General features: G+C 37.4%; 2 protein-coding genes across 18 annotated transcripts; one reads left to right on the top strand and one right to left on the bottom strand.

Moving 5' to 3' along the window:
* LOC18428822 (P-loop containing nucleoside triphosphate hydrolases superfamily protein) lies at positions 1-20,388 on the top strand. 14 transcript variants are annotated; one of them, XR_016048053.1, is made up of 15 exons: positions 1-389; positions 497-580; positions 994-1,067; positions 1,236-1,269; positions 1,768-1,826; positions 11,337-11,451; positions 11,558-11,595; positions 14,037-14,134; positions 14,256-14,311; positions 14,851-15,148; positions 17,014-17,138; positions 17,858-17,914; positions 18,938-19,003; positions 19,148-19,222; positions 20,198-20,388. XR_016048053.1 is itself a non-coding variant. In XM_006838118.4 (15 exons), exons 1-15 carry the CDS (start codon positions 222-224, stop codon positions 20,246-20,248), a joined length of 1,386 nt encoding a protein of 461 aa, XP_006838181.1. In that variant the 5' UTR covers positions 1-221; the 3' UTR covers positions 20,249-20,388. The 14 variants fall into 14 exon arrangements, 8 of the variants coding, with proteins under 8 accessions (XP_006838181.1, XP_011621370.1, XP_088712480.1 ...); XR_016048054.1 differs by having other exon boundaries at positions 20,186-20,388; XR_016048057.1 differs by having other exon boundaries at positions 1,761-1,826.
* LOC18428823 (GDSL esterase/lipase At1g71250) lies at positions 20,271-27,307 on the bottom strand. Of its 4 annotated transcripts, none has more exons than XM_088856358.1 (5): positions 26,882-27,307; positions 26,641-26,768; positions 25,561-25,821; positions 21,271-21,520; positions 20,271-20,688 (listed from the first exon to the last, which is right to left on the bottom strand). In XM_088856358.1, exons 1-5 carry the CDS (start codon positions 27,114-27,116, stop codon positions 20,468-20,470), a joined length of 1,095 nt encoding a protein of 364 aa, XP_088712484.1. In that variant the 5' UTR covers positions 27,117-27,307; the 3' UTR covers positions 20,271-20,467. The 4 variants fall into 4 exon arrangements, with proteins under 4 accessions (XP_088712484.1, XP_088712485.1, XP_088712486.1 ...); XM_088856359.1 differs by having other exon boundaries at positions 25,573-25,821; XM_088856360.1 differs by having other exon boundaries at positions 25,573-25,794; positions 26,882-27,279.
* Between the last annotated feature and the right edge of the window lie 402 nt (positions 27,308-27,709).

Raw genomic sequence — 27,709 nt, 5'->3', positions numbered from 1 at the left:
GTCTCATGGGTGGCTCTGCGGAACAGGGAAGCCCAGGAGCATCAGCCGCGAAGTAAGAGAGAGGGAAGCTTTGAAGCAGCAGCGACGAAATCAGGGGGAGATAGAGAGAGGGGGTAGAGAGAGAGAGAGAGGGGGTAGAGAGAGAGAGAGAGAGAGGGAGGGTAGAGAGAGAGGGGGAGGGTAGTGTCGGAGCAGTAGTGACGCAAACTCTGAGCAGCGGAATGAAGAAGGGAAAAGGAGTCCAAGTTCGTAGTCCTCCTCCTCCTCCTCCTCCTCCTCCTCCTCATCACTCCCCAACCGTTGATTTTGATCACAACGACGACGATTTTCCTCTCCCCACCGCGCGATTTGCTTCCCGAAACGCTTCTTCCAAATACGATTTCGTCAAGGTCAGGATTTCACAGAGAGAGAGGTTTTTTGGGGTTCCTTTTCTTTTGTAGATCACTTTAATGCTTAAAAATTTATAGTCGATTGATTTTATTAAATATTGATTCAGGTACGAGTATGGCTCGGCGATAATGCAGATCATTACTATGTATTATCCAGATTTCTCCTCAGTCGAATGCTAACTGTCACTAAGGTGAGTATTGAATTGATTCTTTAGTTTTCTTGCTCTTATCTTTTTTTTCTATGTAATTATTCGTACGTTTCTTTTCTGTTATTTCTCTAATACATGTAAATATAAGTTCATGTTATCGTATTTGTCTCTATGATGATTGCACCTACTTGTTCCAATTGATTGACTGCAAGAATTAGTCGCTGTGATCTTTATGGAAAATGCAGGAAAAACGTTAACGAGCTACTTTATTTGTAGAAATACTTATTAATTATTAGTGACATTGGTTTACTTTCTCTTTATTGTTGTTGTTATGGTGGTTTATGCTCAAGCATATATTCTCAATGAACAATATGAATTTTTCTTTTTGGGATATCCTTTCAATGTTGGGTATTATTTTTATGAGAAAGTTGAATTGATTATATGGGTTGTTTCAGATTCCCAATCATGTTGCCATCAAAATCGCTCTTGAACTCAAGAAGCTCCTTATAGACAATAGCCTTCTAGATGTGTATGTTCTCTTCTCTCGAGCTTTCTCTTTTCAATCACCTTTTCGATTCGTTGTGTTTATATCTTAATTCTTTCTAATTGTTTGGCTTTGATATGTTTGTGAATTTAAAGTTGTTGGAGAACTCCTTAGTATCGTTTACTCATTACTTGGTGGGTTGATTATGTGCAGTTCTCAGTCAGATTTGGAGGCCAATTTATTTAAGGTATCATTGATTCAATAGAATTTCATCTTATTGATTGTTATAAGCATTAAATGATTTTTTTCTATGTATTTTTCGTACTCTTATGCTTAATGATTATAAGCATTTTATGAGATAAATTTTATTTTCCTCCTAGAAATGATTTGTTTCGAATATTTATCAGTTCAATTTCATGTTACTTCTTTTAATAATGTACTCATCCTTTCCTGCCCATGATTTCCTTCGGTAACTTTGGTTTCAAAAATTAAAATTGGTTCACACAAAAATATCAACATCCCATTTTCTGCCAATTCTTTATGCTGACCCTAGATCTGTGTATTGGTCCTAAGTGTGAAGTGGCTTTCATTGAAGCATTTGAGTCCTCAATTACTCACTTGGTGGAGAACCCAACTGACTTTTCTTATTCTTGTGAAGCTATGAGAATTCCTTTGGTTTTTATCATTAGGAAGATGATTACATGATGTCTTCTTTTCGTTTTGATATATAAGATTTAGTTTGCAGCTAATGGAGCGGCGTGGCTATGGAGAGGAGTATATAAATCGTTATAAGATGATGACCAGGTTAGCATTTACTTTGTCACAAATAAAAATGTTAAAACTTATTTGAGTATGATATACCTGTCTGCAATTTCTTTGGACTTTTTGGCATGTAAATCTTCGCAATCTCTAGGGAAAACAAGAAAATAAAATATTCACAATCATGACATTCATGTATACCATGTGGAAAGTGTATGGAATGCAAAGATGAGCATTGAAGCTGCTAGAAGCTAAAAAGGAAATGATCTTATTGAAGGTCCAATTGTTGTAGAATATTACTCGTAGTGATTGACTGAAAAGCAACTTCTGGGTAAAAGAGACCTGTGGAAATAGCTTATAAACAAAGGGAAACATGCTTAATTTTTTATGATAGCAAAAAAAGAACATGCTTTACAATATGAACATCATCATCATCATCCAAGCCTTATCCCAATTATTTGGGGGTTGGCAACATGAATCATGTTCCTCCATTCTTCTCTATCAAGGGCCATACCCTGAATAAGAGCATGCTTTACAATGTGAACATGCTAGAAAATATTTTTAACTGTCTAATGATGTTCTTTGTTGGTCTGACATTAGTCAACTCATTAGCCTATTGATTTGGATCAGTGTAATATTTCCTTTTCCCAATAATATTGGTTTTTGATGCTCTACAAAGAAAGAAAAAAAGGAATCCAATAGTTCCTTAAGTTCTTCTAGGACAAGTTGTATCCTCTCCATGGGTACACCAAGTTCTAGGACAAGTTGTATTCTTATTTAAATTGTCCTGTTATTTCTAAAGTAATCAGAAGCAGGAAGCTGAATTTCCTACAGGACGCCAAGGTTGGATTAGTGTTTTTTTTTTGTTTAGAAAACTGTTACAATATATTACTCATATAGAGTTTACAATTTTCTCATGAGAGTTGAGTCTCGAGCATCCGACAAGCCAGGGGCTCTGCACAAAAATAATATGCTAAAAAAATGGTATATTGCGGGCCCCAACATGGGTGCTTCAACCTCATGAGACCAAAAAAGATAAGGTCGCAACCTATAATTCGGGTGCTCAAACCTCAAGAGACAAAAAACAAAGGCTGCACCCCACTAGCTGGGTGCTCAAGCCTCCTATAACAGAGGAGTAGATGGCAGCCCACAAAATGGTTGCTTAAAAACTCCAAACCTTATCAGAGAAAGGAGAAGAAATGAGAGTGTTCTATGATAAGTATTCCATGATGAGAACTTTCTCAAAAAAATAGAAAGTATTCTATGATGAGAATGTTGAGATTGTTATCTATCCTACATGATAGCAGGAGGCATGTGTGATGCGTGTTCTATTATTGTGATTATCATCTCAAGCTGTTAAAACTGCATAATTTTATTTAAGAAAAATAAAATCACTAAAAAAATTGAGGATTAGGGATTAGGTTTAAGTAAACAGTCATCAAAATAGGACAGGATCTCTCTTTGTGTTGGAACATCCAAAATATTTGCTCCTATGTTTGGAAAAATATAAATATTTATTAAAGGGAGAATTTCATACACCATTTACATTTCTTATTATATATTTCAATTCAATCATCAATGGGTGCATTTATTGTAGGAAGAAATTGAGATTGAATTAGATAAGAAAGTAATTTACGCTAAACTCCCAGTTTTTATGGCTCTCCTTAATAGATATCTTACCTTAAAGCCTCTCCAAATGGTGTTACTCTAGTTGAATGTTATGTGTCCCTACCCTTGTCTATGGCTTAATATGCTTATATTATATATTAAGCTACAGTTGAGGGTAGGTACGCTCAGCATTGAACTAAAGTAGGACCCTTTGGAGAGAGAGGCATTAGGGTAGAAGGTTAGGTTAATGTACCTCCTAATCCAATTCAATCTCTATATCTTCCTGTAATAAATAGTTCCTCTAGTAATTTAATTGGAGATATATAATTCAAAATGTAATTGGAAAAGGAAACTCGCCTTTTAATAAATACTTTATTTTTATCTGAACTTAGAATTAGTTTGGATGTATGTACACATAAAGAGAGATTCTTTTCTATTTGATGATTATGAACTTTGTTGAAAGCCTAATCCTAGTTGTTAAGTTTTGTGATATTGTTTATTGGAAAAGAACTATGCAGTTTTACCATCTTGAGATTGTAATAACAATAATAGAATCATGCATCGCATGTACCACTTGCTATTGCTTATTGGAGTGTCTCTATTCTATTGATGTGATATGGGTGGAGGCTTAGCCTCTCCTTATGGCAGATTTGAATTTTTGACAAGCAAGTTCAATTAGCCCATGGTCATCATGGAAGAGCCATCCAAAAATTACTTGTTGGGCCAAGGAGGATTGTCCCTTTTTTTTTTTGTAATTGTGATTTGATGGCATTATAGATGAGAGCATAATTTGTTACTCAAATAATGCTCTACATGTACTTCGAAATTGGGAAATGGAACCATCCAAACATCATTTGTTAGGCCAAGAAGGAATATCCCATTTCTGTGTAATTGTTGGGCATGGGGGTGTTTAGTCAGAAGCTGAAGTTTCTATTGCACTGTAGTATTTCCTGGTTTGGCAATTGGGAAACTAGGAACTCAACAGTACAAACTTCTCATTTTCTGATAAGTGCACAGTTCTCATTTCAATAGTAGTCAAACTCACCTAGATTTACATGAACAATTTATTTATTTTTAATTTATAAAAATCAGAATGAGATAAAAATTTGAAGTTGTGTTCACCTCATTGGGGTACATTTGTGAAATTAACTGAGGAAAAATAAACTGACCAAAATATCCCTAAAAGATATAAGGTATTTTGGTTATTTTTAATTAATTTTTGTTTTTATTACTTTTACTGGTACGTAGGCTGAGAAGTATATGTGTCCAAAATTTTAGCTCAATCTAATAAATAGAAAAGATGAAAATGGACATACTTTAACACGTTCTTAACCATCGGGTAAAGATTGGAGAGTTGGGATTGATGGAGTTGTACTCGTGAAACATAACCACATTGAGGTGGTAAACAATTACCGCAGTTTTTATTTTGCCAAAAGTTATTATACTCCCATGGGAGTATACTGTCCCTTTACTCCCTCAGGAAAAACCCCACCTAGGATTAATTTTAGGACCCCAAATTTTGGGGACACAACCTCTGCAACCCATAGATTAACCTCAATAAAGAAAAAGTTCCTAATTGCACTCCCTACACACTTGCAAAAAATAATGTCTCAAGATTGAATAGAGACCGTCAAATTTTTAGAGGGTGAGATCTAAGTGTTAGAAAACTCAAATTTCAAAATTTTCCTTTTGAAAATAATCATCTAGTGATTCTTAGGTGGTTCCCAAAATTTCTAATTGAAAAAATCTCCTAAGTAGTTCTTCTGATTGAAGGAATAAATGTAGCATGTTGTTTTCTTTTTATGTGATCTGAACCATCCCATTTGTTAGACCTACTATGAGTGAGCTATGATTTCAAAATCTCATAAATTTAACAAATATTGCTCTGTCATCAATGAAAGCCACAATGAATGGTCAAAATGAGTGAATTTCCAGTCTTCCCGTTTACAACATTCCAAGTTCAATTAAACATAGTTTTCCAGACCCTTACTAGTACTACTTTTGAGTATTTCAAATGTGTAACTGCCTCTAAATGTGAAGCTTGTGAAGCATGCATAAACTGGCTAACCCTGCTATCTTCATAAGTGATATCAGGTCATGTAATGGTTGGATACATGAGGGGAGCAACTAACCTCTAGTAATGCCCACATCACTGAGGTCCTCTCTTAAAGTTGCATCCAACATGATATTAGGTTCAAGTGGATAAGAGGTTTAGCTGTTGTTTTCCTGATTTTCTATCAGATATCAAGGGTATATTTTTGCTACAAAATAAATATCTCGTGCTTGGAAGTCACAACGTCTATGCCTAGGAAATACTTAAGAGGCCCCAAAATCCTTGATGTCAAATTCTTGGTGAAGGTGCTTCTTGAGGGATAATACGCTGTCCTTAATACCCCCTGTTGCTACAATATCAGCTTGGAGGGTAAGTACCTTGAGGTCTTCTCTTTACAATGAAGGGAAAAAAAAATAGAACTGCTCCTGTGGAATCCAATGGCAATCGTTGCCTTACCGAGTTGATTGGACCACACTCGCGGTGACTGCTTTTGGCCATAAAAGCATTTGATGCTCAAAGTCTTTTGTACCTGTAAACCCGAATTTGGCCTTATCCTCATAGACTTGTTAGGCCAGTCACTTTAAACCCTGGACTCTTTGTAAACCCTAGACCAGTCCTGCCCTCTGAAGGAGACTTCCACAACAAAGCCATTCTCTCTCTCTTTTAATTGGACCTCTTGTTATGGTCCTTTCTTGTGGCTCTTTGACATGGAGAAATGATTTTTCCGCTACCATGTTTGAAGGACTAACTTCTCTTTATTCTTCTAATGGCCTCATTGTACTTAATGAATATGTACTACTTTGCACAAATGGTGACTGGTTTCTAGGAATTCTTCTGCAGTTGAGGAGCAATTGCTGGATCTTGATCTGTTACAATTGGCTTCAGTTGGTTTCCATTCATCAGCTCAAGCTATTTATCAAATAAATCATTTATTGTTGTGAAGCAACAATCCTAAAGATATGGTATTAAAATGAGGTTTTACTCTAAAAATTGTGGCAGAAGGCATCCCATATGTTTTTTTCCCTCTAATCATTGGCTAAAAATTTACTACAAAGGTCAAGAGATGTCAAGACAACATATCAAGATTTGAACAACATAGAGTGATTCAAGAAGAACCCCTTCATTGGCATGGGCATCAGCTCCTGGTTGACTCTCCTAATAATGTGCATAAAGGCTGTGATACAAATGTCGAAGATCTCACCTTATATCATAACAACCCCATGGAATAGAGGACTCTTCGGAGGCCCATCTTATGTCATTGAGATAATCCCCTCCTACTATCGGTTGACTCTTTAAATGGAAGAGATAGATCCCTAGAACTGTAAGACATGCACGAGCCTTTGCTAATGTATAATCACATATCCTAGTGGGCCTGAATAGCTTTTAAGCTTCCTACCTTCTTCATGTTTAAAAATCCGAGCCATACCTGCTGGTCTCAAGTTATCCTATTCGCATCCATCAAAATATAGCTTTCTAGTACCCTCCACCAGAGCAACTCAATGTAAGGTCAAGGGTGGAGAAGGCCAAAATCTGCCAAACTGACCTAATGCACCCAAAAATATCCATAATGCTCAATTGCTAGAGCACTTGACCCTAGGTAGGATTCTCACAAACCTCACCATATGGTCCTTCCAAGAAGCATGGGTCACTTGTTGCATGCCAAAGAGAATATTGGTCCCCATGGTCATAGAATACCTACAATGACTAAGAAGGTGGCTTGCCATTTCGTCTTCCGCTTGGCATAAAATACACATGTTGGGAATCTTCATAGCCTGCCTTTGAAGGCGGTCAAATCATTAATATATCCCTCCGATAGAACAACCATCCAAAAGCTCAGACCTGTGTAGGAGCATAGACCCTCCAAACAACCCTCAGACTAGATAAGTAGCCATCAGCACTTGATAGAATCATGTAAAAAGGGTCTAGCAGGAAAGTATCTTTGACTGTCCCAACTCCACACCTCCCTATTTACCCCTTCCATTGACACATAAACATCTTCCAACGCAGATAAAAATCCCTCTATAACTCTTCCACCTCATCATCTCGAAGATCCCTACAGAAAGCCAGACCTTGTCACTGTACCCACCTAACCCCTGGAAACAATCAATCACCCTGTCAGGGGGTCACTAATGCCTGATATCTGATCCTTGGTGTGGTATCCCCTTACCAAATGTTTGGCCAAAATCGTTTTGGTGCTCAGTTCCCATCACAGTCTAACATGTGTAGTTAGTGGATACTCCATAATCACATGCCTAACTGCAGAAACCCTACGTGTCTAATTGTATCCTTGGATCTCTACCTAACTCAGATAAGCCATATTCGCATCAAATAGCCTCTCTACATAATCCTTAACTCTCCTAAACTAATTGCCAGAGCTACTTGGCCAAAAGGGCCTAATTGGCCCACCTAATCTTCCACGTACCTAATTCCTGTATCATGTTGGTTGACATAGCTATTCCCAACGAGGAATGTGAAACCTATGCTTCTCACTACTCCCCCTACAAAGGAATTTTTGTTGCAATATCTCCAGCCTATTGGTCACATTGTTCGGGATATGGAAAGAGGCATTGCCAACATGGCTTTAAGAGTGTAATCCTCGTCACAAAGGATAGCAGTTTGTCTTTCCATGTTGTCAAACCTCTCCACCACATGGCCTCATAAACTCTTACTTGGCTGTCCACTGCAAAGTCGAAGGCCCAAATATTTTCGAAGCGAAATGGAAACTGAACCCCTAGTCTATCTGCCAAGAGTAACATTTCGTCCTACCTTATAGCAACCTCCATCAGTGAACTCTTGTCCAAGTTAATTTTAAGAACAATTACAATATTATAACATCACAATATGAACCAAAATCTATCAAATTGATCCATAGATGCATCACAAAATACAAGTATATCAACACTTGAGAGTAATTGTGATATGCTAGGCCCACCATGAAACACGAAAGTCAGAAATCTCTCCACAATCCAATACTCTTTTGGAGTAACTTGCTGAAAACCTCTGCAACCATTATAAACAAAAAAGGTAGTTAGGGATCACCTTCCCTAAAACCTGTAGGTACTCGAAAGAATCCTTGTGGCGACCCATTCACCACCACTAACAACTGAGGATGGATCAAATATGTTGAAATCCTTCTCCTCCATCTCTCCGCTAATCATATTCTCCTCTTTGCATTATCCAAAAAGCCCCAGTTAACATGACCTTAGGCTCCTTCATGACAACTTTACATACAATCCTAGGTGCACATCCCCCGTATCCTGAATCAATAGTCAATGCACTCATGGGCAATGGGTGCGTTGTCCAAAATGTGCCTACCCCTCGCAAAAAGATCCCCACTCTGGTGAGATAACATGTCCCAGAACCTCTCTCAATCTAGATGCCAACACAATTGCTAATAACTTGTAAAGGCTTCCCACTAAACTAATTGGCTAATGATCCTTTATCCAATGGGCTTGCTACCTTCGGAATCAAAGTCATGAAAAGTTTCTCTCATTCCCTAGTGAATTGTGGTTCTGTCATGCGACTCATTAAACTTAAGAACCAAATCCCCCTACACGAACTCCCATAAGTATTAAAGAAAGGCATGGTGGAACGATCGGGACCTGGTGCAGTTTCAGACCCCATAGCAATGACTGCTGCCTTTCTCATCCTCAATAAAAGGAATTCGAAACTATGTCATCTCCTCGTGTAAATGGTCAAACTCCAAGCGATTGATCCTTTGTTGAGAGAAGGGAACTCTTAGTTTAAGTGGTGTCAAATATTATCACACCCCAAAAGTACTTGTACAAAATTCATGACCGACCATCACTCCACTGGATATTAGTCAAGTGGCCTTTTTCAATGACCTGACTGTTATATACGAAGGATGGATTCTTCATATGCATATGATTAAAAAATTCATCAAAACCTGTGCTTCTCTATTTTAATTTTGATTTCTTTCGAGTACCATATATATGATTTTGATGGTCTTGCTCCAATCCCAACGTTGCTTGGTTGACCTGCCGACTTGCATTAAATATCCATCATTCTGGGGGATGGTTACCCGAGTTGAATCATACACATTTATAATTATGTGGATTACATAATGTCTTATTTTTATTTTATTTTTGATAATTGTGTGAATTCTAGAATGTTATGATGTGTCCATAGGAGATATACTTTCTTTGGTGTCTTGAGGATGATGCTGCTTCTTTATGCAACTCATAATACATCCACTGGTATTCTCTCTTAGCTTACAACTTGTCCTTGCATCCAACCCTCATTTGCACCTCCGTTGCTTGTCATGTTTCTTTTCATGTTTACCATGCTTTGACATACAAATTTTCAGGTGATAACTAAGATGTCTTTCCTTGATAATGAATGTACCCCGTTGAACATGAGCCTTGCACAATTGGCATATTCAGTAATCAGTATAATATATATATATTGAGAATGTTAACCTTAAATTGATGAAAGGGGTAGAGTATACAGAGGAAATTGGTAAGGGTAATTAGTATAATATTTAAGTTCACTTTTTTTGGATTATACCCTCATGTGGGTCATTGCTTCCACCTTTAGTAATGACAAGCTCCTCCATTAGAGGATTAACCTTCTCCAGTGAACAATCATTAATTTGCATCCATGGTTGTATTCTCTTATACCTTTTAACCTTTGAATGAGATAATTACATAATTTAATTTCAAGATAAAACATTAAAAAGTGCATTACATTGAAAGTTGTGGGAAGGTTACTAGGTATGCACAGATGTAGCAAGCAGATTCAAATTCATGCTCTAAAAACAATCATGGCGACACAGGGATTTAGAAAACGGATTAGTGACCCAAATCGAGCACCCTCAAAACCGGTCCGGAGCACCGTTTTACTGTAGAGAATCGTCGTTTTATTGTGCGGAATCGCAGGTTCCTTTCTAGACTCAACCATTTTCCTATATATATACGTAGAATCGGAATGGGGTGACCGTTTTCAGGGTTGGATCGGGCAATTCCATGCCGACCCAGTGTTTTTTAAATCACTGCATAACACTATATTAAGTCCTAAGTGAATAGAATAATAAAAAACTGAGACATCTGATATCTCAATTGGCAGTCCAATACTTTGTAAGAAAGTAAACATCAAAAGAATGCATTACACAATGTTTACAACAATGAATGCTACTAACTAAAAAGAAATACCTAGCCAAAAAAGTTGATCTAAAATATTTTGAATTCTTTTATTTTGTTATTTGTTTCGAAATATTATACAACAAGGTAGCCCCTCATACATATTGGAGCTCAAAATCAACTAAGAAATAATAACAAAGAGGGATCTTTGAAGCTTCAAGAGCTCATAACTTTATTAAAGAAAAAAAAAAGAAGGCTTGAAATGCTCATTTCCCGTATTTGTCAAAATAAAATCAGCAAAATATTTGGTATTCACGATCAAATTGTACATGTGGTCCCATGGGACGTTAACCATCTAATTATATGGATGGTCAAGTGTCCATGTGAAAGAAGCTACTTTGGGAAGGGAAGCAACCTTTTCTCACCAGTAAATTTATGTGTTTATGTGCCTGTGCTTGTATACTGTTTTATAGTGTTATGAGCCATGCCTAACACAATTGTGAACCATTTTAGATGTTTTACAAGGTACAACTTTATAAACCACTACAGTTTATACTTGGAATTGCATATGAGCTGCTTACTGACGTCTTTCTATGTTTAATTGTTTTATGATTAGGCCCTCGTTTTTAAATTTTAATCTTTGGTTGAGTATTTATTGCTATTGGTGAATGAAATTATGATCGACTTTTTTTTTTCCAATGGTTAACCATTCGCATTTGAACATCAGATACCTTTTTTTTTCTACAATTGTTTGCCTCTTAATTGTTTAAACTGTATTTGTTATACTTATTGTAGGTTTCACCACCAGAGAGTTCCTTTGGTAGTTCTTGTGTGTGGGACGGCATGCTCTGGGAAGAGTACAATTGCCACCCAACTTGCTCAGCGTTTGAACTTACCGAATGTTTTGCAAGTGAGACATTTTTATTTCATATCTCAAAACTTTGTGTTTACTTTTAATTTTCAGTCATCTTCTTTGCTTTCATATTTACTGTATGATTTGTGAAACCATTATGCAGACAGACATGGTCTATGAGTTGTTACGCACGTCTACCGAGTAAGTTTGTATCTGCGCCTATCTTTTTCTTTGTTCCTTGTGGAGATTTAGTCATAATTTTACCTAATAATTATATTGCAATTTACAAGACAATGAACTAATGGCAGCACTGATAGATAATCTGTGTGTCAAACCTTATGATTGTAGGGAAATTTCATGGGTTGCTATTCATATTTTCTATAGTGCGTATGTATCTTAAAGTGAGAAATGTTGTTATATTTGATAAGTTAGCAAGTTGACACTTAATGAGTTTTTTTACCCTTAATTTCCTGTGGAACAAAGTGGTAGAGCAGGCAATGTACGTTGGTATCATCTATAGAAATTCCACTCTAAGATGCAGTTTAAACTGTGCCCTAGACTCAACTATGATCTATCTGTTGTTATCTCACCATCTAGGGATGATGGTTGGAGCTAGACAGTAAACAGAGTTACTTTTAGATCCCTTTTCCAAGATCTAACCATACTGGAATATGCATGTATCAATGGGTGAACATACATGACAGATTAGTCCTTTACCTGGATTACTTTTATTTAATGCATATGCCATCAAATATTGTTAGTTGAGGTTTGGGGGGAAAATTGAAGTCATTTGTTGAGGAGTCTAATGCATGTAACAACTGTGCTTAATACTTAAAGTTCTGTTGACTTCTTGCACCTAACGCACAGCAAATCATGACATATGCAGTTAAACAAATTTTAAATTGTACATGTGGCATGTTATGAGGGTGGTCTAGCATATCTGTATGTAGGAATAGGACCATGGGCATTTTCGTGGCATGTGGGAGGAGTGTTTTTTAGTATGATTTTACCACGAGCTGTGGTATTTTTTGTCATTTAGTAAAGTCCCTTATTGTCAAACAGTAATTCCACGTTGAATATATCAATTCCCAAATTCTCAAGATGCCTTCAAATGATAAGTGACCAATACATTAGCAACGGCAATGACCAAATTGCAAGGCCTTGATGCGAGGTAAGAAACTTAAGTTGTAAATTGACTGGACTCTCTTTGCACAATGCATGCATATCTGTGTGCATTCCATATAAATCATATTGGATGGGATGCAACTATTTGTTGAGCGGGTATTTATCATCATCATCATCATTGAAGCCCTAACCCAATTATTTAGGGTAATATATGCCTTTTATAAATGACCAAGGGCTAGCATGGGCCATACCTTGCAACATGTGTTTGTAAGTTGGAAGTGAATTTGTGCTAAATGGACATGTGGAGTTGGATGACTTCAAATAATGCCTTCCCTTGGTGGTATGATGAGAGTAGCGAAGGAAAGAATGGGAGCAAGATACTGAGGACATTACTATGTATTTGTCAGACTGAAATATTGGTAGTGGCTAAATGACCTGTTTTAGGAGTTAGGGTGGGTGAGCTTGTTGAAGTTTTGGGTGTGTTTGTATGTGTGTGGTCACTTACATATACTTTCCTTTACTGAAGCCCATTTTGGAATATGGATCCTATATTGGACACGTTTGTAATTGAACGTTTGCCAAAGGGCATATTTCTCATTCTTTGATGTTCACTTGTATGGGCCTCTGAGCACTATGAAAGAATATGCTAGAAGATTACTGAAGCCTTTGTCATTCTTTTGCTCAACCCCCAAGCATCAGTGTAGCTGTTTGATAATTGGAGGACCTATTAAGCTTGGAGATGTTAAGATAAGGCTCAGATGATGATGATGACGGCGACGATGATGATGATGACTAAGCTCCGAGGCATCCAGAGTGCGGGAGTCTTGGCTCCCTTCTTGAGTTTGGTTTACCTTAAGCTAGTTCTGATAGACAAATGTAATTCTCTACTTATGTTAGGAATGGTGCTGGGTCTGTGATATGGTTGTTTAGAGGAGTGCAGGTTTGGTTATACTTTGTATTGCAAATTTTTTTGCAATCATGGATTCTAGAAGAGTCGAAATGTTGGCTTTGAAAAATTCCCTTTTGTCTTTGTCTTAGCGAATTTCTTAATTCCTTAGACCTGAGGTCTCTTTACGTGATTCAGGGTGTATAGTCTATGTCTCTTGTGTTGGAGCTCAGGAGCGGCCCTGACCATGGGTCCTTGTTCATGTCATTGGGAATTTTTCAGCCCTTGTTGTTGTTCTCATCAATCTCTTGGTAGAGCAATTTCTTCTGCACTTTTTGTATCGAAGCCTCTATGGGCTCAAAAGAACAGAAAGACAGTTAACTAATTATCAACTATTATAACACACACAGTGCCTCATCAAAAATTTACCTGTGATGCTGATGCGTCAATGTTGCAAATGGGTATGCCAGTAATTGAATATTATTACCTCTTTGACAACAAGAATTCATTCATTTAAGCAGTTTTCAGAACTCTTGCACGAAATTTGGCTGACATTAGGTACCTCATAGACAACATCAGTGATGTCATGCGTCAGAAAGATTATTTATCATATTGTTAATTTTATTTGCAGTGCTCCATTGACTTCAACTCCAGTATGGGCCAGAGATTTCGAGTCCTCTGAGGAACTCGTAACTGAATTTTGTAGAGAATGCAGAATTGTCCGGAAAGGTATGTATTGATTTTCTGTCATTCTTTGAATTTGATTACTGGCTATTTTTCTCTAATTAAAGCTAGTTATTAATTGTCTCTTAACACGATCTTTATGTTGCTTTTTGAATAATTTGGTTAGGTTTGGCTGGGGATTTAAAAAAAGCAATGAAAGATGGGAAACCTATTATAATCGAGGTATGGTTTGAGCAATTTAGTCTGTGATATATGTGTTTGAGCTTGTTACTGGCAATTTACTCCTTTGGAAGATCAAATGTGCATGGAAATGTGCTGTGGGGTTCAATTTCCCTGGTAATTTTCAGATCTTGTAATTCAAGCATTCAGCCTCTTGTAAATTACTTATCCAAATGAATGGAATGAAATATAGACTAAAATTTCATTCATCCTACAATCGAGCCTTAAGGCATATTTCTTAATCTCATGCATCTTAAGTGAACAGAACTTTGTAGTTCTATGCATCGACTAGCATTTACCATTCCACATTGAGACTTTGTCAGGTGTAACAGAACTTTCCTTCTACTCTCTCTCTCTCTCTCTCTCTCTCTCTCTCTCACATGCGCGCACTCACTAGCTCTCTCGGTCTCTCTCTCTCTCTCTCTCCTCCATTTCCTTCTTTCTTCCCCTTTTTGTCCTTTTTATTCATTGAGTTAGGACCTTGGACAATCTTGGTTTGCACTTTTCAGTTATATAGCTTGAGCAATGGTCTACTTTTACAGGGAATCCATTTGGATCCGAGTATTTACTTAATGGATGAGGAAAATCAGGAGATCAATGTGAATACAAATGGTAATTGTGCAAACAATGTATCAGAAGATATCTCTGCAGCTACAAATGGAAGTGTTCCAGGAGTTGCTTCTGACGTCCAAAATGTTAGTGAGGCAGAGAGTGAGAAGCCCTTGCCAGAGACTTTGCGCACAGAAGGAAAATTGTCTGACCAGGTTTCAGAAGTTATGGGCAATCTTGAATCTCTTGAAATTGTGGAAAACTCATTTGAATGCCAAGGTTAATTATTTGGTACTGGATTTTCTTTTGTTTTTCTTTTTTCCTCTACTTTCTCATGTGTCTGATAGTTGTTTGTTGCCTGTGATAACCTTAAGGATGCCTTCTAAAGATATTAGGAAGAACAACTTGATGTCAAATAAAAAATATGATTATTCAAAAAGACATTGCAAGATTTTCGAATGCACATTAGAAAAAAAATTGAAGTATTTATTTATTTATTTTTTGTGTTTGGAACTCTTAAATAGTTGGTTGTGTTTTCTAAAAGTCTTTTTTTAGAATCCCCCTCAACCCCATCGAAAACGTCTTCTTGTTTCCATTGAATCTTTCTCTGTAAAACCACATAAGAAACATCCACAAATTCCCCAAAAAATAAAATGCCACCCCAATTCAGTGAGGCAAGGCATGGCTCTTGCCAAACCCATATATATATATATATATATATATATATATATATATAGAGAGAGAGAGAGAGAGAGAGAGAGAGAGAGAGAGAGAGAGAGAGAGAGAAAGAGAGAGAGAGAGATGGCCATGGCCATACCCTTAGACATATATGGCATCCGCTTCTTTGCTTCCTTGTCCTCACATTGCTCGATCTTTCTTTTCACCCTTCTCACTCCCTCGTCCCTATCTAACTCCTTTGTGTTTCCTTTTTTCTCTACTTCTTTTGTTTCCGTCCCTTCTTTTTCTTCAGCCTGGTTTATCTGCATCCATGGCCGTGGCCGTGGCAAGAACCGATCGAGTTCGTTTTCGTTGCACCTGTCCTGCAAAATCAAGATCTCAAACCCTTCTCAAAGTCTGGATTCAGAAAGAGCATTTGGTTTTCATTCAAGTACACCTCTGGTTCACAAAAATCCATTCTCACTTTAGGGTCTTAATCCATTTGCCCCATGGCTTCGATACTGGGCTCTCTGGTTCTATCAATGTCTTCTCCCTTCTCTCTCCACCAAAATTTTGGGTCATGGCTACAAAGTGTGTGATCAAACTAGTGTGCATGAATCTGGTTAGTATGCAGTTATAGGCTATAACAGGTTGGTCCATTCAGCTAACTGAATGGATGATGGGACTAGGGTTTCATATGGAAGAATCCTGTGAAAGGGGAAGTTGTGATGAAGGTTGTCTTCAATAATGCCATTAAAGATGGTGGTGCTATTTCTAAACTTTTTCTCATGGTAGTTGTAGAGAATTCATTAAATAATCACAATGCAAACCTAGTGTTGAGGATATATTAGGGTTTTAAGTGGACCATGGAGATTCGTAAACAAGGATTCAGGTGCAATGGGCAGAGAGATAGAGTGCATGCCATGTAGATTTAGAGGATTTTTTTTTTTTTTTGGGGAGAGAGAGAGAGCACATGGTATGTGTTTGGTCCTCAAGGGTCATCTGAAAAAATTCAAGTGTGACTTGAATATTTTCATGTGAGATGTTTCCTTAGTAGGAAACCCTTCTAGATCCCAATCTGAAAAACTTGCTATTGTCCAAACTGCCCAAATTGCTTATCACTTGATTTTTGGACTATAATCCAAAAATCTGCTGGTTTTGGGTTCATTCAAACTAGCAATTTGCAGTGCCTGGAGAAACTTGCGTAAATCAAGCTGGTGCTCCATAAACATGATTGTCAAACAGTGACTGTAATTTTCTCTTCTTTTTTTTTTTTAATTACTATTTTAGTGAAATCTCACTTGCGTGACATTTCTAATACCATATCAGGAACAAAATTGTTCTTTAGGGAAAAAATTGATGGATCCCTCATTGTTCTGGGATGCCATGTTTCTAAAGCATGTGTACTATTTCTGCAGGTTTCCAGGATTTGTTTTGAAACTTCCCAATACATTATAATGTTTTACTTATTGAGATTTCAATGTGATAATGTTCTCTAGGGTTTGTAGCTGACACAGCAAGGGTTCAGGAATCAAAAACAGAAAAGTCAGGAAAGAATGGAAAGCCAGCTGCTGAGCCAGTAATCATCCCCATAGTATTAAAGATGGCTGATTTTGATCACAAGGTCAAGTATTGCATGCGTGGATATGTTTTCAGCTCTTCTCCTTTACCTGTCCTAATTGACTGGGAGCATCATTATTGTTTTTCTGATTTAATTAGCACACTGACTCGGGCTTGGACGCGGGTAGGGCCAGAGACCAAGCTCTGCCGAGTTTATACAGGGATTGTCTGAGTCTATGAAAAATTAACACAGTAATCCCATGAATTGTGAAACTTGGTGCCTTGCAGAGTCTAAGTGACTCACGTGAGCCCGAGTTCGCGAGTTGTTATTCGCTGGTTCATGATATATAATCTATTATGAGAAGAGATTTGATTTTGCACCATAGGAAATACTCTTTTTAGTATGATGGGAAGGGTGTTAGGGAATTTTCCAGCAATTGATGTATCCAGCAATTTTTTGGCATAAGCATCTAACAGGGCCATGGAAACTCATGCTCTTGGAAAATCAACACCATTTTTTGTCCAATTTAGAGCTAGTTTGGGGAAATTGAGTTATAGATAGCACCAGGGCTGTCCTGAAAGTGGTCATGCTTTCGCGTATCTTGTATGACCTACAAACATCACCACGTGTTTATTTTCCATTGTTGATTGTGTTCCCTCTGGTCCAAGTCATCTATGTTGTATGCTTCCTCTTGACATCACAGGATATGATGTGAAGCCAGTGGACCAGTGTTTTTTATCTATTTCATTAATACATAATTTAATTTTTTGCTTTACTTGTAGGCATTGCTTGAGGAATGGATATCCGCTCGAACATTTGGGGACAAAGGTCTAGCTCAGGTATGACATTGACAGGAACCTATTCAGTTGGCTTAAGAAGAATGTCTGCACTTAACTAATGGTGCTAAATTATGATTTTCACAAAGCGCTTTTTTTGTATATATCTTTGATAGTGGTAATCTGGTCGCATTATCAAAAAAAAAAAAAAAGTTGGGGTGATTTGATGGAGACCTTTCTAGTTTTCTTATACTTCCATTTTATACTGTAACTTCATATCTTGGTGATCTTGAGAATTGCACCTGTCGTATGCTTATTAACAAGTATCATACCGCCAACTTGTCCAGGGTGACCTTATGAAGCTGATTAGATACTTGGGATAAAATGTGTAATGGACCTATAAGTCTATACTGCTCTTGGATTACCAAATGTTGTACTATAGTTTCTATTAGAACAATTTATATAATATTTAAACTTGTTTTTCTCTGCTTAGTGCCCCTTATATGCAATTAGATGTCCGGCAGTGTCCGACTTGATTATGTAATATTCTTTTTTTGGAAAATGTGACTGTATTTATGTATTTGGAATAAGAAATTTACATAATTTTTTAAAAAATTATGGAAGAATTTGTATACAATGTCAACCTTATCATACTATAAAAGTAAGGCACACCTCAAAAAACCACCAGAAAAGGTTATTATGACGTGGAAAACCCCAATTGATCATCTCAACCTCGAGATGTGCAGAAATTGGGAAAAAAATAAAAATAAAAATTCAAATCCTAGAAATAGTGCATCTTGTAACACATTACGTGACTTTCCATTTGCAAGTTTTTCAAGTATTGATAAATATGCTCGATCTACACCATTTATGGAGCATTGAATTTCATAATTAAGGGTTGAAATAGATATCTAGGACATCATAGGGGTTGTTGGCACTGGAACTGCATCTTTTGGCAAGGCCTGGAGGTGCGTCTTACCTTGATTTTTTAAGGTTGATGCATTACATAAACCCCACCAAAAAATTATATAGTATTCTTTTATGATTTAAAAATGGGGTAACGTTCTTTCATTGTCATTTTTTCAGGACCCGGATGTTCTTATAAGCAATTTGAAAACTATTCAGGACTACCTCTGTTCATTTGAATCACGGGCAAGCATTTTTATTTGCTTATTTAGTGTCACAAATTGAAGTTCCAACCTAGACCTTTTTTTATCAAGAATAAGTGTGATAAAAATGCTAATTCCCAGGCTTTTGGCGTTTCCCTTATTTATTTGGCCCGAGTTGTGGTTGCAGGGTATGACAGTGGTCAACATTTCTGCAACAACTTTTCCTCAAACATTGGATTGGCTGCATGGCTATCTTTTACAGGTAATATTCTAAATCTTTCTTTTATTTTGATGAAAGAGAAAAAGGGAAAAATGATATCTTAGGCATACTTCTTGAGATTATTTGGGCTCATTTGCCTATATCGGAATAGGAAGGGAAAGGAAAGTTGTAAACCACACTCTACTTAGATGTATAATATATCATATAACCAATTTGCACTGCTGGTCGTTTGTGGCGACTGACAGAGGAGACTAACTGGCTGGATGAATGTTTAATAGGACCCATCTAGTTAATCTCTACTGCTCATGCTTAGGGAATGGATGGCTGATGTGTGGTTAACATCATTCTATCAAATGCTTTGGTTTTTATATGATATCATTTTTCTGTCGGTTTTGGGATTCTAGCCCTCATTCTTCTTTGGTCCTTGTAAACGTTTTTACATTCATATGGGAAAAAAAAGGAATGGTTTTTTTTAAGATTCTGACTATTAACCTTCTTCAGAGTGGAGCAAATTTCTTTGTTTATGGTCAGACTTGGGTTGTTTTTGTCCTCTAGAAACATGCTTGTTTGTGTGCTTGTGCACCCACAGGAGACACACACACATATGGTTGGGCGGGTTTATTATTATTATTTTTTTGGTGGTGGGGAAGGGGGGGAAGAGTGGACTTTGTGTTTGTGTGAGAGAAATAGTGTATATAAGATTTTTCTACATTGGGTTCTGGTACTGCTAAGGGCATATTGTTTCTTTAACTATCAATTTCTGTGGCAACCCCCCGCCCCAAGAACCCCAAAAGAAAATATCACCCAACCTTTATCTTGGCAGTCCCAAAACCTGTCCAATGCTCCTCTTAGACTTTCTTGTTTGACATAATATTTTCTTCTTTGGATCTTCCCCAACTCGTTCAGTTTTTTCTTTTTGGTTTGTATTCTGCTTTCGTTATGTTAACCTATCTTTCTCCATGCATTTATTTGGAAAGAAAAACAACAACTAATTTATTGGTGCAGCGCATCGAACAGGGTATTTCTCATGCTTCTTCTGATAGAAACCCGGTATCTGAAGCCCATTGATAGTGAAGCCATGCAACATGAGTTTTTCATCAAAAGTGATACGATGTTGAATATTCAGGTAACAGTTATTCAGTGTAACATTTAATTGTCATGGTGAAACCCTAATTATCACTTAATAAAGAAAAAACATTTGTAACAAATGGCTCCTTGCTGCTTATCACTTAAAAAGGGAAAAATAAGGACTATATAGAGGAGATAGTGAACTAGAAGAAGCAAGAGCTATTGTAGTGTGAGCTGCTGGATATTCATAGGGTAGGCATCAGATTGGGGTCCAAAAAATGACCTTTCTGCAACTACCCTGTAAAGAGCCTCGGTGGGGTGGAAGCCATCCCAAAATGCGTAAGAATTCCGGTTTGCACAGGGAATTGACGATGGTACACAGCTGATCTGTCCCTTTCCTTCTCCGACCTCACAACAACTTTTCAGTGTCACTGAGAACCCTGTGAATATAATTAATTTTCAACCCCATAAGCACAATAAAGGAGATATATATCATGGTTAGCACTAGCTAATGTTACCATTTGTATTAGGGGAGATATACTATGATCCGAATGAGGTGGTAACAGTTTGCACCTGAAGTCCATCACTGTCTGATCAATGGGTTGGATGGTTATGTATCATGAGCTAAGTGTTACCATGATCATATGGATCATTTTATATTTTTGCTTGCCTATTCTTTCAGGGAAAATAAGAAAATCTTGGGAAAGATTCTACAAGAGGGTTCTGGTTGGGTTTCTACGAACTACCATGTTGAATACTACTGCTGGTATTACCACCACCACCTTGTGTATGTTACATGGTAGTCAAGTGAAGCATTCAGTGTCCATTCTCCATGGTGAGCAATGGAGATGAACCATGGTTCATCTTCACGGACTTCACCATAATCTTGAGATTGGATGGTACATTTCCTACCTGTGTATGACATCTTGTGTCACCCGCGGTGTTCCTTGATCAGGATGTGTATAGTATACGTTCCCTAATTATTTGTAAAAAGCATGGGCACTTTCATACTATATACATACCATAGAGGTAGGGGTTGATGAGGATGTCAGACATGATGCCAAAAACATCAACAAAAACAAAATTTGCGGAGGGAAGGCGAGAATTGAGGTTGATGAGGAGGGTGCGGAGGGCAGAGTTGAAAAGGACGACCATTTCGTTCACCCTCTCCACACATTGGGCCCCTCCACTGGAGTGCACTTGGCTTGGGGTGCACCCTAGGGGCCCCACCGAAGACACCACCAGCTTCCTTGCTCCCATATAGAACAGAGCCTGATGAGAAACTGTCAAGGAAAAGAACAGTTTGTATACTACAGTAAGAGTATGTATACTGTAGTATCTGTTTAGTCTCAAAACATTACACTAGCAGCTCTACGACTGTCTGATATCGACAAGATGACAATGGAGTGCCATTCCAAGTCTGTCGAATTCAATCAGAGTGACACATCTTGAGCGTCCATTGTTTGTATCAGATTGAGGAGCAGTAAGTGTGCTGTTTGAAGACGTACAAATACTACACTACACTTTTTCCAAAGAAAATAGCTGAACTTCTTGACCAAGTGTGAGCATGGTGCTAATACACCCTAAATTACGAGTGGGCAGTGTCCCTTGTTGTGTGGTGCCCCTATTCCTAAATTATACTTAAATAAGAAATGGGCAAGCTTTTTATGCTTCCCCTGCAACTTAAAACTTAATGTATTTCCCCTTATCAAAATATTCCTCCAATCACATTGTCACCTCTGTATACCATTTTATTTTAAATTTTTTTCTATAAACTGTTTAGGCACGAAATTTTGTGTGTCCAATCCTCTATCAAACTTGCACTAGCGAAAAATATATATAAAAAAAGAATTTCTAATAAAATAAAATGATCAAAATACCCCTGAAAATTTCAAAAGGTATTTTAGTCATTATAATTTATCGAAAAATTATTTTTAATATTTTTTATAGGTGCACCCCAATGAGAAGATGGCATGTACCAAATTTCATATTCATACAATTTGTATAAAAAAAATTAAAAATAATATACTTTGAGACATCGGATTTAAGATCAAACGGTGAAATCAAAATTGGATGGCTGGATGGTATGGGAAGTATAGATCTTCTATGCCGTAGGGATAGTATAGAAACTTTTCCCATAAGAAATTATAAATATTGTAGATGTATGAAATTGATAGGAAAATCTATATATATTGTTTTCAGGATGCTGTTTTTATAAGTCCTAGGACTCATATGTAGACATGCGATCCTTCTTCATGATCTATTTTGAGATGGATTTTAGACTAAACGTTTTAGGTATATGTAATCTCTAACACGGAGATCACTAGTACGTATAAAAAAAAAATTAAAAATTAAAATTAAAATTGGACATGATAATTATTCGAGAAAATCTTTCTAGTGATGGTTAAAGATTGGATGTCTGATGCCTCGGGGGATGCAAATATAGTTACGTGCCCCCTGACACATATAACACTTCTCCTTGTTTATATGGCTTTTCTATTTATTTTCACTAAAAATAGAAATGTAGGGAGGATATTGTAAGTATTGTGTAGGGAACCTACTGACCTACAGTTGACAGCAGTGATTCAAAAATCAGAATTGTATTCCCATTTTTTCTATCCAACTTGGGCAATACCTAAAGTTGGACGAGGCTATATTAAATGAATAGATTCTTTAAAAAAAAAAAAAGTAGAAAACCCTGAGATTCAGGCGATTCCATGGTTTCTCTGATTGGAATCGCCAGCCGCCTGATTTTATGTTACTCTGGTGATTACTAACTCAGAAATGTCAATCAATGTCTGTTCTGTCCAATGGTCTAAACCTTCGACAATCCACACTATACTTGTGGGATACCTTTTTTTTTTTTTTTGACAGAGCAAAAGTTATATTAGATCAAAAGGAAATTACAAAGTCAGAGACAAAATTCCGCCCCCTTTAGAAAGGGAATCCGTATACTTGTTGGATACTTCCTGTCCATATTAGAAGGTCCACAATCCATGAGAGGGAGCTACAATGTCATCCTTTAGGTTTGCTTTTGGTTCCCTTCGTTGTTCTCATAAGTTTGCATGAGATAAAGAGACGGACCATCCATGAACTTGCACGCAGAGTTTATGGGGATTCTTTAGGGGGAAAATCAATTATATCATTTTGGATCCCAGAGGATATTCTTCTTAGTCCTCTTTTTTAAATAGAAAATTGTTGTATACACCCCCCCCCCCCCCCCCCCGCACCCACCCCAAAGCATAAAACATCCATCTTAAAAAAATGGATGCAAACGGGTGGTCTCTTAAAAAACAACAGTTCAAACCAATGGTCTAAATGTTTTCTTCATAAAATTAGCATTTTCATTTTTTAAAACCTATTCATATTTGCATATTCACAATCTCTATATTAGAGATTATATATTCCTTAAAAATTAGGTAAAAAATCCATCTCAAAAATGTATTTTTACCAGGAGCCTTTCTACATAGGTTTACTAGGACTCACAGAAACCGCGTCCTTGTCCTTGTCCTTTTTAATTTCCAAGCCACCCAATATTAATTAATATGGGAAAAGTTTATATAGAGCCGAGGCACTAAACAATAAAATTCGAGCCTACCTCAAAACTTTCAATAGAAGAGGTCGTTTTAACGTCTAAATATCTTCAAATTGATTATCTCGATATCAAGATGCATGGACATAAGAAAAAAATGGATTTTAAGTTTTGAAAATAGTGTATTTTGTAATGTATATTTGGACTGTCAATTTTAAAAGTTTTCAAGTTTTCATAGATCTCGTGATATACACCATTGTTTGAAGCTTTAAACTTTATAAATAAATATGAAAATATATTTTAAGGTTATCAAAAAATATTTTCTGTATTGAAACCACATTCAAAGCTTTAAACTTTGAATGAAGGAAGGTTCTAATTGAGTTGTTTGGAGCCTAGGTTCTACTCAAAGCGCAGCCAATTAATATCAACGGTATTAAATACCAACCGATCTCATTTATGATAGATGCATTATAAAATAAAATTCAAAATTCAAAATATGGGATGACAATCAAATAAAGTAAGGTCCGTTTGGGATGGGTCAATATAAATGCTTGTGAAAGTGCGCTGGAGAAGCAGAGGCACCGAGTTTCTAAGTACACCATTGAAAGGACAGAAATGCCCCTCGGAATAAAATTGAGCAAACTATCCTTAGTTCCTTACTTTCTTTAAGTATTGGTGGCAACAGATGGGGTCGGGCTGGACTTGGACCCGACCGATGACAAAAGAAATTAAAATATCAATGTATTTAATTATATTTAAATATATTTCATATATTGGGATTTGAAAAATATTCTTGGACCCGGACCTAGACTCGGACCCAAATAGCGTTCGGGTCTCATATTTGGACTTGGACTTGACCCACTGAGTGCACTCATACCCAGAGTTGGATCGGGTCTACCCCTCGTGTCTCGGGTCAGGTCCAAGTCCATTGCCACCCCTATCAATAAGGGAAAAGAAAAATTAAATGAGGTCCTATTCCCCTTTCCAACTGTGTATCTTAGAGGGTTGGGTCGGGATCCATTGCCACCACTATCCATAATGGAAAAGAAAAGTTAAATGATGTCCTATTCCCCTTTCCAACTATACATTTTAGAGATGGATATATGTTTGGATTCATATTTTTGTTTTGGGATCTTATATTAGATTCTTTATTTTTGGTATAAAGATGTGACAATCGTTTTTAGTGTCATTGGACATAAAATCCTTTATAACATTTGAGAAAATTTATTTTCGATTTTGTGCCAAAATGACAACACATCTTTAACCACATCATTTAAAACTTAATGATCAATGATGATTGTGAGTTCTCTATATCAAAAGTAAATGGCCCAAGACTTTGGCGGTAGTATTGCCGGCAAGACTTTGGCGGTAGTATTGCCGAGCTCTGTATGGAAGTGTTTGACTCTATTCTCACCAAAGGATAAGGGCCCAAATCGCCGCTACGGACAAACCACTTTGTGATTCACCCAAAAAAAATAAAAGAATAATTGAAGATCTGATTTTGCAACTCAAAAAAGCAGCGGAGATCCGATGATCGGTAAAAATTTAAAGAAAGCAGCCAAAGCTATATTTGAAATAATCTATTTTTAAGGCTTATTATGCATTTTTTTTCATTTTCATGGTCGCGATGGTTGATGTTATCGACTTGTAAAATTGTAGCCCCAAAACCATTTTTGAGATAGATTTTTGAAGGAGACCGCAGATGCACCAAAGCCCTAGTCCTTTACGCTACAGAACTAACAAATGCATTTAAAAATTTAAATGGAGCTGGAGAAATTACCAAAATACCCACCATGAGCTGTTGGGCGAGCTGCCGCACTAGCATGTCGCTGAAGGCTAACGGCGTAAACTGTGCGCTCGACGAATATAGCTCCGGCAGGAGGTAGTTGTTCATGTAGTCGTTGCTTCCGATGGCTATGATGAACACGGACTTAGCGAGATGGGCCGAGAGGGTGGTCGTGTTCTGGTTCACTATGGCCAGCATGTTTCCGATGCTCTCTCGAAAATTTTCAATCTGTTTGTTCATGGGGATTCTAGCAATCTATCATGCAGCAGAAATGTGAAATTTTCAGTATGCATGATCATGTGTTTGAATGTACATATCAGTCTCTAGTGAGACAAATGCTTGAACCCCGGAATCATCCATATTCTTGAGTTTCTACCATCTTTTTTTAATTCGTTTACTAAATTAGGGCTGCCCTTTTACCTGGCGTAAGCTTTAATTTTTTAGGGCTTATTCATCATCATCAAATTCTTTTTCCAACTAATTGAAGTCGACTACATGAATCCTGATCCACTAATGTAGATTCAAAATTCACGAATAGTTTTGACAAAATTTCATGTTGGCTGCCGACCTTATCACAACCCACCTCTTTTACTTAAGATTTGGACGGGTTAAAGAGAAAGTTTAAGATGCCTATCATTTTTAGACCAATTAAATTTAGGAAAAATTTAAAGTCCTCACCCCCCAATTAAGTCTAGGGCTCATTGCTATCCATAATTAAATATAACTACTTCACCCTTAAAAAAATCTTGGGAATTTTAAGCACTTATAACATACGGAGAATCCATGAATTATTGAAAATTTTAGCGAATATGTAGGCATTATATGAGAGACAATGCGGTACGCACTAGGGAAAGTACTATAGCAATGCATTAAATAGTTATATATTGGGGTTGGATGGTGATTGGACCGATATCTCCCCAGTGAGATCGGATTGTTACTAAGTTATGATCCCTCGGGTCCAATCTCTAATGTCCAGCGAAAGTGTGGATGGTGGATGCTCATCATGGGTCATTTTGACAGAGAGAGAGAGAGAGAGATGTTACATAGTGCTGGCCAGAGAGAGAGAGAGATTACATAGTGCTGGCCGGTCTGGTCGAGAATTCCGGCAGCTGCGGATGCATAGTTAAGCCCTTGTAGGATCTTAGGTCCAACGGTGGCCGGGTCGGTGTATGGTGGAGGATAAGGCAGTCCTACGAACTCCGCTGTTCAAAATAATGTGTGTGAGAGAGAGATGGTGTCCAGAAAAGAAAGGAGTGTGGTATTCATGTATGTATGAGAGAGAGAGAGAGAGAGAGAGAGAGAGAGAGAGAGAGACCTAGGAGGTCTGGGGGGAGCTTTCCATTGGAGAATCGACCTGTGGGGCCTTGGGGGAAGTCGAGACCATAAGGAGGGAAGTTGGACTTCGCCATTGAAGGAATGTAGTTGTTGTTTCCACTATCCAACAAATCGTCTCCAAACACAAATACCGCTCCTGTGCTGCTCCCACTCCCAACCCCAACCAACAACACCACACTCACAACCCCCATCACCAACCCCTCTCTCTCTCTCATCCCTCTGTTTTTCGAATGATACCACTCTCTCTCTCTCTCTCTCTAAGAGATCCACACAAAGCGTATGCTAGAGAGAGATTGACAGAGAAGGGGAGAAGGAGAGAGGTCTTCACATTAAAGGGGAGAGAGAGAGAGAGAGAGGTCTTCACATTTCAGGGGAATGCTTTTCAGTTTCGAGTAAAAATTTGGTCGTTTATTTTAAGCCAAAAATAACGTTTATTTTAAGCCAAAAATATTTTTTACTTCCACATGAGATACTTTCCACTTACTCTCCCAATAATAACTTTGTAAGCCAAAATTTTAAGATTTAATCTCTACAATATCAACACAGATAAGCCTAGGTCTAAGCACTTTATATTTTTCCTTAACCCGTCCAAAGTCAAGATAAAAAAAGTGGGTTGTATCGACTAGATAGATAGTCACTTGTAAAACTTTGCCCAACTTTCTATGAATCTTAAATTAACATTATCTTGCTTATGTTGGTAGGACATTCCCCACAAAAAACCACATATGTTGCGGTAGGGCATTCCCAATGCACTGCGGTACACCCAATAAGTGATAAAAGACATGGGGACTTGTGACTCATTGAGGGT

The sequence above is a fragment of the Amborella trichopoda genome, chromosome 13 (genome assembly GCF_054954075.1).
Source record: "Amborella trichopoda isolate Santa Cruz 75 chromosome 13, AtrichopodaSantaCruz75HAP2 v2.0, whole genome shotgun sequence".
Taxonomy (NCBI): Eukaryota; Viridiplantae; Streptophyta; class Magnoliopsida; order Amborellales; family Amborellaceae; genus Amborella; species Amborella trichopoda.
This window is presented reverse-complemented; position numbering and strand designations above follow the sequence as displayed.

Excerpts from the sequence above, each read along its gene's own strand:
- LOC18428822 (XM_011623068.3), top strand. The coding sequence starts at position 222 with ATGAAGAAGGGAAAAGGAGTCCAAGTTCGTAGTCCTCCTCCTCCTCCT. Across the intron at positions 1,827-11,336 it reads CGTTATAAGATGATGACCAG|GTTTCACCACCAGAGAGTTC; the intron begins GTTAGCATTTAC and ends TACTTATTGTAG. Across the intron at positions 19,223-20,185 it reads TGCATGGCTATCTTTTACAG|CGCATCGAACAGGGTATTTC; the intron begins GTAATATTCTAA and ends TTATTGGTGCAG.
- LOC18428823 (XM_088856358.1), bottom strand. The coding sequence starts at position 27,116 with ATGAGAGAGAGAGAGGGGTTGGTGATGGGGGTTGTGAGTGTGGTGTTG. Across the intron at positions 25,822-26,640 it reads ACCAGACCGGCCAGCACTAT|ATTGCTAGAATCCCCATGAA; the intron begins GTAATCTCTCTC and ends GCTGCATGATAG. Across the intron at positions 20,689-21,270 it reads CATCAACCCCTACCTCTATG|GGTTCTCAGTGACACTGAAA; the intron begins GTATGTATATAG and ends TTATATTCACAG.